Raw genomic sequence first — 13616 nt, 5'->3', positions numbered from 1 at the left:
GATGCTTTCCAGATGATTCTCTCTGAATTAAATGGCAGCTCTGTGGTGCAGATGAGGCTGGGAGCTCCTGGATGGAGTGTGCCAGTGTCCCACTGGGCAGTGGGGGGCCACAGGCCACCTTTGGGGGCATGGAGCTGGTGTGAGGCTGGGGTTGGATATCAGTTCTGGAGGGTACCGGATCTGGTTGCGGTCTGCGGGGGGATATAGGCTGAGGGTAGGCAGGAAAAGGGGGCAGAGCTCTGTATTATATTGAGCAAGGAATGAGAATGTATTCTGGGTGTCAGAGAGGAACTAGGAAACACCAACACCTTAGGAAGCAACAGGGTAATACCCATAAATCTCAAAAGTCTCAAAAGAATTACTAGGCAGGGCTCCTCCCAAACGGCAAAAAGGCCCCAGCTGAAGTGTCTCCACACCACAGCATGCACCATGGGTAACAAGCAAGAGGAGTTGGAAACCATGGTGCAATTAAAAAACTGACGTAATTGCTATCAAAGAAATAGATGTAAATAAATAAATGTGTCACACAACTGGAACACTGCAATGGAGGGCTACAAGATTTCAGAAGAGAGGATTGGAAGGAGGGGCAGGGGTGTTGGACTCTGCTAAGGAAGGGACAGATAATGAAGAGCTGCCTCTGAGTAACAGCCAAGAACAGGTTGAGAGCCTGTGGGTAAAAATCAGGGACAGGACCAGCAAAAGACAGCCTGTGTTTGGCGTCCACTACAGGCTGCCTGGTCAGGGGAGTCTGCTGATACCTGCTTCAGATATGTTGGCAATTCGGTGTATCTTCAAGTCCTGCATCCAAGTTGTTTATGAAGACTTGAAGAGCACTGGCCTTAAAATTGAGCTCTAGAGTACCCCACTAGTGACAGGACATCAGTCTGATGTCACCCCATTCACTATAACCTGACCTGTGAGCCTATTGCTCACCCATCGCATGACATATTTATCCATCTGTGTGCTGGACATTCTGTCCAGAAGAATCCTGGGAGAGACAGTATTGAAAGCTTTACTGAACTCCAGATTTTGTATCAAGGCTTCCCTAGATCAACTACTTGAGTCACCTTGTCCTTAAAGGAAATTAAGTTTCTCAAGCAGAGCTTTCCCCTCATGAACCTGTGCTGGCTGTGACTGATGCCTGCATTGTCCTTCGGGTATTTTCCCATAACTCTTGGAATAATCTTCTCCATAATTTTACCAGGCACTGAAATGTGACTGACAGGCCTGTAGTGCCCAGGATCATCCCTCTTGCCCTTTCAGAAAACTGCAAAAATATTCGCCAGTTTCCAGTCAAGTGGGATCTCTCCAGATTCCCATGGCAGTTAAAAAATCCTTGAGAGAGGTCTCATGATGACATCCACCAGCTCTTTTGAGTACTGTTGGATGATTTCCATAAGGCCCCATACACCATCCCCTGTTCAGCTTGAACAGCAGATCCTGCACAAGTTTGAGATTGCCTGGGAGTTTATAATTCTCACAGCCATGGTCCTCCAGCTCAGGGACCCCTAGAGCCTATCACTGGTGTTGAAAGCTGAAGCGAAGAAGGCATTAAACATCTCTGCCTTGTCTACAGGGTGTCCATCCTCATCCAGTAACGAGAAAATGTGAATTCTGGAGTGGCTTTTGCCGTTGACATATTTTAAAAAGAGGGAGTGACTTTTTACACAGGCGGATAGGGATGAGAGAAGGGGGGATGGCTTTAAAGTGAGAGACGGGACACTTACACTGGATATTACGATGAAATCTTTCCCTGGAAGTGTGGAGAGGCAGTGGCACGGGTTGGCCAGAGCAGCTGTGGATGCCCCAGCCCTGGAGCTGTTCCAGGCCAGGTCGGACGGAGCTGGGCGGTGGGAGCCGCCCCGCCCCCGGCGCGCGGGGACCGTTCGGACGCGGTGTTCCCCCCGAGCCCCAACATTCCATGAGCCGCGACCCCGCGCGGGCGGTGGGCGGTGCCTCGGCGTTGCCGTTGGAGGCGGCGGCGGGTTCGGGCGAGCCCGGCTGCGTTCCCGTGTTCGGTACCGGGAAGGGCAGACGCTCACCGGCACCCCCCCGCACCGGGACGGTCGGCGAGAGGCCCCGCCCCCGCCTTCCCCGCCACCAGGTGGTCCCGCCCCTGCGGCCGGGGCGGCGCTCGAGCCTCGCTCCCACCGGCGGCGGGCACCGCACCGCACCGCACCGGGACTGCTACCGGCACCGGGACTGCTACCGGCACGGCCACCGGCACCGGCATGAGCGCCGGCGGGCAGCCGGCGGAGCCGTGGCCCCGCGGCGGGCCGTGCTCGGCGGGGAGCAGCCCCGTGCCCAGCCCCGCGTCCCCGGCGCCCGAGGAGGTGAGCGGGGCAGTGGGGAGCGGATCGCGGTGGGGGCGGCTGCGTGCCGGGCATCGGGGCTGCGGGGCCGCCGCGGGCTGCGGGGGTGCCCTCGGGAGCGGGGGGAGTCGTCTGTGTGTGCGCGGAGGGGGGTGGGCTCGTGTGGCTGTGTGTGTGCGGGGGGGGGTCCCCCCGTGTGTGTGCGAGGGGGAGAGTCCCTTCTGTGGCTGTGTGTGCCCGGGGGGGTCCCCTCTGTGTGTGTGTGAAAGGGGGAGGGGGTCCCCTGCGTGTCTGTGTCCGGGCGGCTCCTCTCTCTGTGGCTGTGTGTGTGTGTGTACGGGGGGGTTCACTCTGTGTGCGTGTGTAGGGAGGGGGGTGCCCTCTCCGTGTGTACGGGGGGATCCTTCGGTGTGGCTGTCGGGGGGGTCCCCTCTGTGTGGCCATGTGTGTGCGGGGGCGGGTTGTGGGTCCCTCGGTGTGTGTCTGTGCGTGCCGGGGGGGTCGTGTGTCGCGGAGGGCCTCGTGGGGGAGCGCTCTGTGCGGGGGGAGGTGGTTGTGTTGCAGGGGGCAGCTTGGTTGGGAGGGTTGGGGGGGCTCTGTGTGTGTGTGAGTGTGTCTGTGTGTGCGCGGGGGGGGCGGCTCCCTGCGTGCCCGCGGGGGCTGTGCGTGGGAGAGGAGCCCTCGGGGGCCGGCTGTGGGCACGGGCGGGGGATGCTGCCCCGGGGGGGCGGTGGCGGCACTCAGGGTGCCCATGAGGGGGCCCGGGATGGGCCGGGGGCTGCGGGGGTGCGGGGCTGCGCGTGTGTGTGAGGGGGAGCGGGGTGCTGCGCGCCGTTCCGGGGGGAGCGGGGGTCCCGTGGCGGCGCGGTTGCGGCGGGCGCGGGGGTGTCGGTTTGGGGGCGGGGTCCCCCCGGGCCGGTCGGCCGGGGCAGGACCGGCAGCGCGGCGCCATCTTGGGAGCCATCAGGTGCCCGGCGCGGGGACGGGCTGCGCGGGGGGGCAGCCCCGACACCCCTCCCGTGCCCGGCCGCCGCCGCGGGGGGAGCGCCGCGGCCCGGCCCCGGCTGCCCCTCCGTGGGCCGCGGGGCTGCCCCGGGGGGCGCCGGTGCTGCCCCGGGGGGCGCCGGTGCTGCCGGCGGCGCCCGGCCCTCCCACCGCTCCCCCCGCGGGACCGAGCCCCGAGCGCGCCGGGAGCGTCCCCCATCCCGGAGTCACCGCCCGTGGGCGGACATCCCGGCACCGGGCCCCCCCAGCCTCTGATTCAGGCTCCGCCAGCGGCTGCCGGGCGCTGGGTGTCCCGGCATGTCGTCACGGTGTCGTCGCGTGTGTCCGGCCCTCCCTCCCCCTGCCCGCCGCCACCCCGCCCGGGATCTGGGTTTAAAGGGAAGGGCTGCGTTTGCCTCGGCAGATGATGAAGAGTTACGGGAAGGATGGATGTTGGGGTGACCTCGATATTCCGTGCTTCTAAAACTGCCGGGTGGTCAGAGCTGCCGCCGGAGCCGGCTGTGATATCGGCTTGGTTGGGATATCCCGGGAGTTTAATCCACTGGTGGTGTTTGTTGCAGCCACTTCAGAAACGGCGGAGAACTGTGGAGGATTTCAACCAGTTCTGCACCTTCGTTCTGGCCTATGCAGGCTACATCCCGTACCCTGAAGAGGTAGGTGGCTTTGCACAGTGTTCCTTTACAAAGATGCCGGTTCTCCTGGTCTCCCTGCCACGTGCAGGCTCAGCTCATAATCTTAAAGAATCATGGATTGGTTTGGGTTGGAAGAGACCTTAGAGATCTAGTTTCAACTCCCCCACCATGGGCAGGGGTGCCACCCATTAGATCAGGTTGCTCAGGGCCCATCCAGTCTGGCCTTGATGTCTGGGTAGACACTGCTGGAGAATCACTCTCTCCTTATCCCAAATATCCATGCTCTAGCCTCCCATGCTAATCCTTTATCTTCCCCTCTTGCCACTAGTATGTGCCCTGGACCCACGGAGGCAGCATGAGCCCCCAGAACAGTACGGGGAGCACTCAGGACAGCGACAGCTCGACCTCATCTCACTCCTCCGATGGCCACATCCCAATGGACAATAGGAAGAGCAGGAATGCTGTGGCCAGGGGGGCTGTAGGCAGTGGCCTACTAATGAACAGCCCTGCCTTTTCCACTGCCTTCTACAATGTCCGGCCCCAGCAAATCAAACGGAAGAAACCACCAGCAAAGAAACGCATTTTGGAGCAGGATGTGAAGAAGAGGGTTCCGCTGAGTGCTTGGAAGGACTTTGGGGTAGAGCAGGACGGGGTAAAGCAGCTGGCTGCACTGGCAGGACAGCTGTCTCCTGTGAAAGAGGAGCTATTGGAGCCTTCCCTCAACCCGCCTGGGGACCCCCAGCCCATCTCCCTCCTGGAGGAGCCGGTGACGGAGGAGAAGGACTTGATGTACGGCGCACAGGGAACTGAGAAGCCAGCAGATGATCCTCAGCTTAAGGAGCACGACCTCTTCTCTGAAGAGCGGAAAAGCCCTAGTCCCTGTAATACCTTGGACCAAAGCACAGGGGAAGATACAAGCAGAGAGACCTCCCAGCTCAGTGGTAAGTGTCTGGGGGACTGCAGAAGGCCCTGTTGCGCTGCTGCCAGTGCCAAACATTGTCCCTCCCTCAGCTGGAGCCACCCTTGCTGACCGTAGGGAGGGCCCGTCAACAGCCCAAGCTTCTCCCAGCAACAGGAATACTTTTGGGACCTGGGCAACTAAAGAACAGAGGGCAGGGAGCTGAGCTGCCCTTTGGTAGCTCTGGTCTGCAGAGCAAGTGGTGCAGACCTGAAACAGGTCTGAAGTGGGGTGTAGGGCTGCCTTACTCACCTGTTTTTGATTTTTTTTTTCTCTTTTCCCCCCTTTTTGCAACTTCAGCAGTCGAATTCGCAGAAGTTCCCAACACCAAAGCAGAAGGTGAGTGGGGGGCTGTCCCTTTTAACACCAGTAGAACTGGCTGGTCTGGCCACCACCAGACCTGCAGCTGGTAAGGTGGTGTCTGACCGGTGTCTCTCTGTCCCTGAGCAGACGACGATGCCTGGGATCTGATCACCTGCTTCTGCATGAAGCCCTTCGCAGGGAGGCCCATGATCGAATGTAACGAATGCGCTACCTGGATCCACCTCTCTTGTGCCAAGATCCGCAAATCCAACGTGCCTGACATTTTCATCTGCCAGCGGTGCCGGGACGCCAAGCAGGAGATTCGCCGCTCCAACCGAGCTCGGACAGTGCCCCGCAAGCGCCTCGTTGACTGATGCTCCTGCAGAGCAGGAAGGCTGGGGGTCCCTTTTTAGCCTGAAGACTTAGACAATCAATGCACTGGCAGGGGAGGGGCTGGGACGCAGGGCTGGACTGTCCCCCCTCACACCTCTGGCCCCTGAAAAGTGCCCCGTGTGTCCTTCCTGAGGATCATATTGGCCATAGAGCTCGGTTATCCCAGAAGTGTGTGGGGAATTAGGATGGTCCAGATGCTCATCCCTGTGGGTGGTGTGTTAGTGTTTGTGATCTCCTGGGGCCCCACATGCACTAACTGTTGGATCCCACCTCCTCCTCACAGCCCCTCCAAAGAGCCCTGCCCATGTGCCTTCTGCACTTTCCCTGGGGGATGCAGGCCCCACTCCTGTCCTGGTGACACTCACTCAGCCCCCACCTGCCAGTCCCCATGACTATAATCCTTAACTGGGTTCTTTCCTACTTGCACATCTGGTTACTGTGGGACCACAGCAGGGGGCAGGGTGTGGGACAGCCCCCTGTCGCACAGCAGCCCCCAGGCTCGTCTCTGTGCCTATCTCCTCCTGTGGAAAGCCTGGGCCCCAAAAGTGCTTTATGTTTTTATAGTTACTTTGTATTATAGTTACTTTGTATTATAGTTAATTTGTATTATAGTTAATTTGTATTATAGCTAATTCTGGTCCTTGCCCTGTGGAGTGTGACTGGAGTCTTATGTATATAATAAATACTTTTGCCATAACAGTGGTGGCTTTGGCATAGGTCAGTGACCTTGGTTCTCATGTCCCTCAGGGCCTCAAGTGCTCCCCTGCTTCCCTTCTGCTGTATCTCGGAGAGGACATGCTGTAGAGATACCTCTCAGCCCTGCTACTCCCCCAGGTAAATCCCAAGCTGCAAAAAACCCAGGAAACAAGCAGACCAGTAAATCTATATTTAATTTGGCAATGACCACCTCCTCACACTGCTGCAGTTTACAGGGATGCTCCACAGGTAGATCCTCAGGAGGTGCATGACCTGGGAGACAACCTCTTCAGTGAGAATTGCGTTCCAGAGTCTGCAGGCATCTCACAGGGGAATATCATGGGTTATTCCACAGAAGCAGCAGGTCTGATGGCTCAGGGAGGAAGGGTGTCCATCTGCCCTTGCTCTAATGCTTCAGGCACATCCCTATTTGGCTCAAAAGAAGTTCTTCTCTTGGGCTCTGACAAACCTTCCTTGTCTCTGTCTCCACTCTGGAGTGCAGTTAGAAATTAGTCCTGACAGCAACTGAGGTGCCAAAGATTCCAGTTTTCTCCACAAAATAAGCCTCTAATTCCAACACAGAGATATCACTGGCTTCATTTGCAGATCCAGAGGTATGCCAGTTTCAATCAGGGGTGCTGTTAGGACATGTGAGGGATGCAGTGGGGTGACAGGACAAGAAGGCTTTAGGGGCTGAGTGCTGACCTGGTTGGGACAGCAAGAAGGCACTTGGGAACCCTAACCAAGTAGGGTCCTGCTGGTACAACTTTTCAATTCCAACTGTGAACAGTTCAGGAACAGCAACTAACCTGGGTGTAACTTCTATGCTAGGGGACAAAGCTGGAGTCATGCAGCCAAACAAGTCTCCAGTTGCGATAGGGAGGCAATGGTCTACTCCTCCTTGGCCCAGGCAGAGCTGCCTGCCTTCTGCTCCAGGTGGGGAATCACTGCCTCCGTGTAAAACTTCTCCAGCTTGGGCACCGTCTTCCCCCAGAACTCCCTGTCAAACTCCACGGGGACCACAGCTGTCTCCTTGTTGGTGTGCACCACGAAGTCAGCCCGCTGGAAGCCAGTGGTTCCCAGCTGGCACTGGACCTGGGTAAAGTAGGGATGATTCTTCTTCAGGGCATAGGAATCCCCATCCACTTCAAGGCAGAAATCCTTGTCCTTGCAGGCCTCGCGCACCGTCCTGTTCCTGTGCTTGTAGGGACACTTCACCTCCAGCAGCCCCAGGTCCTTCCCTGTGGCTGCATCCTTGATGATCCCATCTGGGCTGGCAGCAAGCCAGTTCTTCTCTGGGTGAATGAAAAGGCCACAGTCCTCCACTTGCACTGGCTTGCCCCCCTTCTGTGACTTCTGCTTGTATGCCTCCACCGCCACCTTCTCATTGCGGATCCCCCAGGTCATGGCGGGGGTCTGCACCTTGGAGCCAGAGCTCACCACCTCTTTTAAGTAGGACTTGGGCACCTCGTCTGTCTTGCTGTTGGCAAACCTGCTGTTGGCAATTTTGGGGGCCACGGAGGCAGTGATGCGGTTCTCCCGCCACTCGTACCACTTGGGGTTCTCCCGCTGGCCCCGGGTCTCCTTCTCCACCCTCGGGATGTCCTGGCTCTTTACAGGGGGCAGGAACCGGTCGCAGGCCTTGCTCAGGTCAGCCCCAGGCTGCTTCTTCTGTGGGCACAGGTCAGTTTTGGCAGGACTAGTGGCTCCCTTAGCATCAGCTGCCTTCTGGCTTGTAGAACTCTTGGTGGGCGCTTTGCTCTTGTCCCCAGCATCTCCTCGGGCCCCGCGGGATGCTGTGGATCTTGGCTGAGCAGGGTCTGCCTTTGTCCCCCGCCCGTGTGTGGGGGTGGCAGCCTTGGCAGCAGAAGTGCCGCAGGGTTGGCTGCCTGCAGCTGTGGCCTTGGCCCGGGTGGCTGAAGTGGAAGGCGGGGGTGCAGCAGGGGCACTTTTGGAGGCGGTTGTGGCCGGGCGGGGGGATGATGTGCCAGCAGACTCCTTCCTGGGTCTCCCCATTGCTACAAGTCAGAGGATCTTACACTGCGGACACGGAATAAAGTTTAATGCAGATCTTCACAGCGCTTATTTCCTTTTTCTTGGCCCTCCCTGCGCCTGCTCCAGGGCACACTGTGTCCCTGCCAGACCTGCTACTCTCACACCTTCCCTCGGCTCACGTGTCACGGTGGAATGGCAGCCGGCCCAGCTGGGGCGCTTGTTCTCACCCCTCTTGTCCGCACCCCAACGAGGCCGCCCCGAGGACAGGGCGGGGACACAGCGGTCCCCCGGAGCCACCCCCGCAGGAGCCACCTTTGCCTCGGGGATGCCGGACGGGGCTGGGGGCGGGAACCCCCCGCACCACCCCGGGGATCCCGGGCGCGCTCCGGGCCCGCGGTGCGGAGCTGCCCCGGCCGCCCCGCGCGGTGCCGCCGCTCTCACCGCTCCGCCGCCGCTCCGGAAGCGCCTCCCGCCTTCCCCACGTGCGGCAGGGGCGGCGGCCCGAGCGGCGCGGAGGGAGGAGGGAGGCGCGGGGCTGGGCGCAGCCGTCGGCCAAGCCCCCGGTCCCCGCTAGAGGGAGGCAGGAGCTCGGCCATTCTCGCCGCGGCGGCTGCCCGGGCATGCCCGGCCCGACATCGCTCTGCCTTCCCCGCATCACGCAGCCCCCGCGACCCCCGAACGTTTTACGCCAGGCTGGGGACAAGCCCCGCAGCTCCGCCTGTGGGCACGGGTCCGGCCCTCGCGTACCCCCCATCCCCGCCCGTGGGCAGAGCCTCTGGAGCTCCACTGTGAAAGGAAAAGCTGACCTGACGGGACCCCGCCGAGCCCCGATGGCCCGAGCTGATCTGAACCTCCGCGTCCCACCGCGAGCAGACGTTCGGGAGAAGGGCAAGGAGCCGGAGCGGCGATACCCACCCTGGAGCACCCGCCGAGCGCTGCGCTGCCGTGCGAGGAGAGTCCCGTGTGTGCGGGGATGGCACAGCCCCGCCGGGACAGCCCCACCCACCCCCGAGTCTCGCAGAGGGCTCGGCCGCCCTGAACAAAGCGCAGACGGGCGTCATCAGCACGGGAGTTTCGGGTTCCTCAAATCCGAGCAGTTTCGTTTTCTCCAGAGCCTGGCGCCACCGAGCGAGCCCCGGCGGCGAGGCTGCTGCGAGATCCCCCACGGCTGGGAGCCCCTGTAATTCTCTCCTGCCGAAAGCAAATCCAGCAGCCACCAGTGTGTGGCCTGGGTCTGTGCCAGAGCTAGCCCCACAGGGGCTTCTAGCCCCTCCATCTACCTCTGCCAGCATCCTGGGAAGATTTCAGTTAGGCCGGCTGAAGTGCTGGCAGCATTTCCAGCCCCTCTCCCCAGGGATCCCAGATGTCTCTATCTCTGCTGATGTGTTGTTTCATTTCCTCCCTCCAGACCCACTGTAACTTTCTACAGCTGGGCAGACCAATATTACTCGGGTTAAGCCAAAGTGTGCCTGATTTTGAGCAGAAACACTGCTGGCACCTTCCTCCTCCATGGATTTGCTTTAGTTCTTGCTTATTAAGGGGCAGCTGAAGAGGACGCCCCTGCCCCTCTCCCTGCAGTCAAGCCCTCTGCCTTGTGCTGTCTTCAGCGGGGTCTGAGGAGCTGCAGCTGCATTGAGCACAGTTGTTGCCAGCCTGGGTTTTGGATTATTTCCCAAAATAACTAAACTCACACTGAATTCAGAGGGCTTGTCAGCTACTTGAGACCTGAGAACATTTGTAAAATCTCTCTGGGGGTCTGTGCCCCCTCCAGCAAGCCCTGTCAATGGGTGATAATTCAGCTCAAGGAACAGGTGATTTGGGGATAAATACCCAGCTCCTTGGGCGTGCTCAGCTGCTGATGAGGTGTTACTGGGGTGTGAGGATGCTGAATGGCTGAGCTGGGCCTCTGGGCGCAGAGTTTAACACGTCTTATCTCAGCACTCTGCTGAAAAGTGATGCCAAGCTCTCCCAGTCTATTTGTGTGATAAACTGCTGTAGGGAAGATGTGACAGTGCCGAACAGGGACACAAACACCTGATGCCTGATGCTGCTGGGAGCAGATTGGGATGGAGCCCTTCGGAAGGTTGCCAGCCTGCTGGGGGAGCCTCAGCTGTGTCCCCAGCACTGCACATGCCGTTGTTATTCACCTGCTGTCACGCCAGGGCCGACGTCTGACGCTGTGGGCTGGCCAAGCTCCATCACCCCGGCTGGTGGCACTGAACCAGTGCTCACATTTGGACGCTTTTCTTCCTCTCAGCTTGGCCTAGAAATGATATCTCAGAGAAAAATCAAAGCTTGTGGATTTTTTTTTTCTGGGGCTGGAGTAGCTGTGGCTTTTGCTGTGATGATGGAAGCAGGAGTGCCATGCACATTGCAGGCTGTGTGGATGTGTTCTGGTGTGTACGGGGCCTCCAGCAGCTCCCAGAGCTGGTGGCTGTCACGGGGGGATAACACATGGATTAGCATCCTTCTCTTGTGGTTGTAAAGGACAGGGAAGGGGAGCAGCTGCACGTTTCAGCTCTCCTCTCTGCACCGGGAGGGGAAGTGATATGCCATGGGGCATCTCACATGGGGGAGGGAATGGCTCAGAGTGCTCTAGCAAGGGCCCTAGGGATGCACAGAGTGCCTCTTGGCCAGATAATTGTTGACTAAAGCTAAGGGTGAGGGGTCAGGAAGGAGGAGTGTGTCTCATGCTGCCATGTGCAGTAAAGGGCGTTTTCCACTGAGATTTCCCTCCATTGCTCCTGCTGTCACCTGTGAAACCCGTGTCAAGGAGCTGAAGCTGTAGTGGCATATGGGTCACCTCAAAGGTGAGATCTAAAAATACTGGCTGAGGACTGGGGACTGCTCCCCTTGTGGTGCTGCTGGATTTTTCTGCCCCAGTTTGTACCTGGACTGGCTCCAGGTTCGGTGTGGCTGTGACGGTGGGTTCTGTGTTGCAGGAGTGGGGGGGGACTCCTCTCTGTGTGCTCTATAAAAAGAGCTGCAGCAGCACAGTCCTATCTATAGCACAGGGAGCTGCCTGGGAAAGGCAGGGCAGGGATTAGCCCAAATCTGATGGATTTCTCTGGTCCTGCTTGGGAACCTGAGGCTGTCAGTGGCTGAGAGATTCCCAGTGCACCCTGGGCTGTGAGATCTCCCTGCCAGCAGACATGTCCTGACTTTGCTGGGATTTCCTGACTGTCTGCACCTTCCCCAGGGGGGCTTGTTGTCACACTCGTCACCCAAAAGCTGGGCTGTCCCTGAATCCCTTCTCTTTCCTGCTCCTCAGGGCTGTGATTTCACTGCAGCACATGGAGGTTGACGAGGAAAGCCCAGTGGTACCCTAGAGCATCTGGATTTGTGGTGGGTGTTGAGCATCTATCTGCTCCCAGTCATTTTGTTATGGTCTCAGGGCAGCTGAGACCTTTCTTAGTGAAGCTGGTTGTGACACTTGTGGCCAACATGATTTGGACTGGAGAGTTCAGCTGGTTGATGTGGGCTATTTTGCCTCATGCTCTGTTGGGGGGGGGGGGGGGGGGCACACAGGGGGTGGTTACATGTCCCAGTCAGATAAACCCCGTGGTTTTTCTCACTGCAGCATCACCAGGGGTCCCACCAGTACCCTAGTTTGCCTGGACATTGCTATTCTGTGGGTACAGAGCAGCCCACAGCCATGGACTCTGCACTTGACTGGTGCCTGTCACTCTCTGAAGGTGCTGGCTGTCCCCTGAGACCCCCAGAGTTCCCCGGGAGAGCATCCCCCCCACCCCCCCAGGGTGTCGGTATAGGGAGTGTGTCTCTTTAATGAGGCTGGGCTTGGAGCAGCTCTGCTGCTGGCACAGGGAGTGAGGGATGGAGCGAGGGCGGTGAAGGAGCCAGTGCCAGAGAGGGAGCCTGCAGCAGGGAGAGGCGGGGAAGGACCGCTCATCCCCCGGGTACTGCAGCCGCCCAGACAGCGGGACAGGGAAGCCCATCCCCAGGGAAAAGGGCTCTGCAGAAGGCAGGGACTCAGCGGGTGCTGAAAGGAGCCGGCAGCCTCTGTGTCATCCTCATCCTCCTCCAGGTAAGGACCAGGGCCAGGGGCAGGCAGGGCAGGGACCATGGTAGCCTGGGACCCTGAGGGTGAGCCGCAATTCCTCAGTGTCCCAGGGTTGTGGGGTTGTGCATCCGCTGTCAGGGCAGCTCTGGGTCATAGGAGGGGTGAGAGGTGGAGATGAGACAGCAGGGCCACAAAAGTGCTGAAATCACCATCCGGCAGGGACTGACGGGGCTGGCTCCAGTAACTGCTGGGAACATGCTCCAGGTTATCAGCAACCAGTCCCTGGCCCACGGCACAGCTGTCCCATGGTAGAGGACACTGGGACCCTTCTGTGGGGCTGCCCTGCCAGGATTTGCCCTTGTCAGGGGAAATCCATGGGGCTGAGTCTTTGATTTTGGGGGGTGCCTGTGTTAGGGTGCACTGAGGGCAAGTAACTCCTGTTCCCTGACACAAGGATGGGTTTTTCCCGGGATTTTAGTGGCTCTGTGCACACGAGAGCAGGAGCACAGCTCCTGGATGTGGTGGTCCTGGATGTATGTGAGTGCCGGCTTGCACGCGCGTGTCCAGTGGACTCTGCTCTCTGTTCCCACTCCCCAGCAGACAAAGCAGGAGGCAACCACAGGCTGGAGACAGTCCATTGCCCCAGCCAGCAATTCCTTTCCCCTTCGCTCCTCTTTGGGCTCTGCAAAGTGGTGTGTCCCATGGGTATAGGACAACAGCACCATCACCTCCTGCCTCCATGGCCTTCTCAATGCCCCAGGAGTTGGGCTGGATCCTGCTCTCCTGCCTTTGTGCCCCATGGCATGTCTCACAGGGAGGGGAGACCAGGGAAGCAGGGGGTAACGCAGTTGAGCAGCCAGGGCAGCAGTGGCTCCTCACTCCAGGCACTTTTGCAGCTTGGGCTCCTCTCTTTTCATCCTTTCTCTTGAACATGCCTGTGTATCTGTCACCAATGGAAATTTCCGCTGGGTTTGCCTGTGTTTGGTTTGGCCTCTTCCCTCCCCTGGACTGTGCTGAACCCCAGCTTCGGTGGCTGTTGCTGCAGCAGGTGAAACTCTGACAACTCCCCAGGCAACTAAGGAGGGTCCACTGGGCTCAGGCACCTGCCTCCCTGAAGCAGCCTTGCTGGATAACTCAGCCTACCCACAAGTGAGAAGAGAAACATTGATTTATTCTGACCTAGGGAAGAGTCAACTCCTTCTCGCCTTCACAGACAGTTTTTAGCTGCCAGTACTGAGCAGCCCCCAGCCTGCTGTAGCCCTTCTATATTGGGGTTGTTGCTGGTTAAACCAGCTCCTGCA

The 13616-nt window shown here is 59.0% G+C and overlaps 2 protein-coding genes across 5 annotated transcripts; one reads left to right on the top strand and one right to left on the bottom strand.

The window, feature by feature from the left end:
- The first annotated feature begins 41 nt into the window (after positions 1 to 41).
- LOC136365423 (PHD finger protein 13-like) lies at positions 42 to 6302 on the top strand. 2 transcript variants are annotated; one of them, XM_066325868.1, is made up of 5 exons: positions 42 to 2333; positions 3878 to 3970; positions 4278 to 4890; positions 5208 to 5246; positions 5358 to 6302. In XM_066325868.1, exons 1-5 carry the CDS (start codon positions 2232 to 2234, stop codon positions 5582 to 5584), a joined length of 1074 nt encoding a protein of 357 aa, XP_066181965.1. In that variant the 5' UTR covers positions 42 to 2231; the 3' UTR covers positions 5585 to 6302. The 2 variants fall into 2 exon arrangements, with proteins under 2 accessions (XP_066181965.1, XP_066181964.1); XM_066325867.1 differs by lacking the exon at positions 42 to 2333 and having other exon boundaries at positions 3645 to 3970.
- A 173-nt stretch (positions 6303 to 6475) lies between these two features.
- On the bottom strand, positions 6476 to 9643 carry LOC136365422 (uncharacterized). 3 transcript variants are annotated; one of them, XM_066325864.1, is made up of 2 exons: positions 9575 to 9643; positions 6476 to 8339 (listed from the first exon to the last, which is right to left on the bottom strand). In XM_066325864.1, the coding sequence occupies exon 2, from the start codon at positions 8313 to 8315 to the stop codon at positions 7191 to 7193; it is 1125 nt and encodes a 374-aa protein (XP_066181961.1). In that variant the 5' UTR covers positions 8316 to 8339; positions 9575 to 9643; the 3' UTR covers positions 6476 to 7190. The 3 variants fall into 3 exon arrangements, with proteins under 3 accessions (XP_066181961.1, XP_066181960.1, XP_066181963.1); XM_066325863.1 differs by lacking the exon at positions 9575 to 9643 and adding an exon at positions 9101 to 9307; XM_066325866.1 differs by lacking the exon at positions 9575 to 9643 and adding an exon at positions 9210 to 9285.
- Positions 9644 to 13616: the final 3973 nt, after the last annotated feature.

Source organism: Sylvia atricapilla, chromosome 10 (genome assembly GCF_009819655.1).
Source record: "Sylvia atricapilla isolate bSylAtr1 chromosome 10, bSylAtr1.pri, whole genome shotgun sequence".
NCBI lineage: Eukaryota > Metazoa > Chordata > Aves > Passeriformes > Sylviidae > Sylvia > Sylvia atricapilla.
The sequence above is the reverse complement of the archived record's forward strand: the minus strand, read 5'-3'. Positions and strand labels throughout refer to the sequence as shown.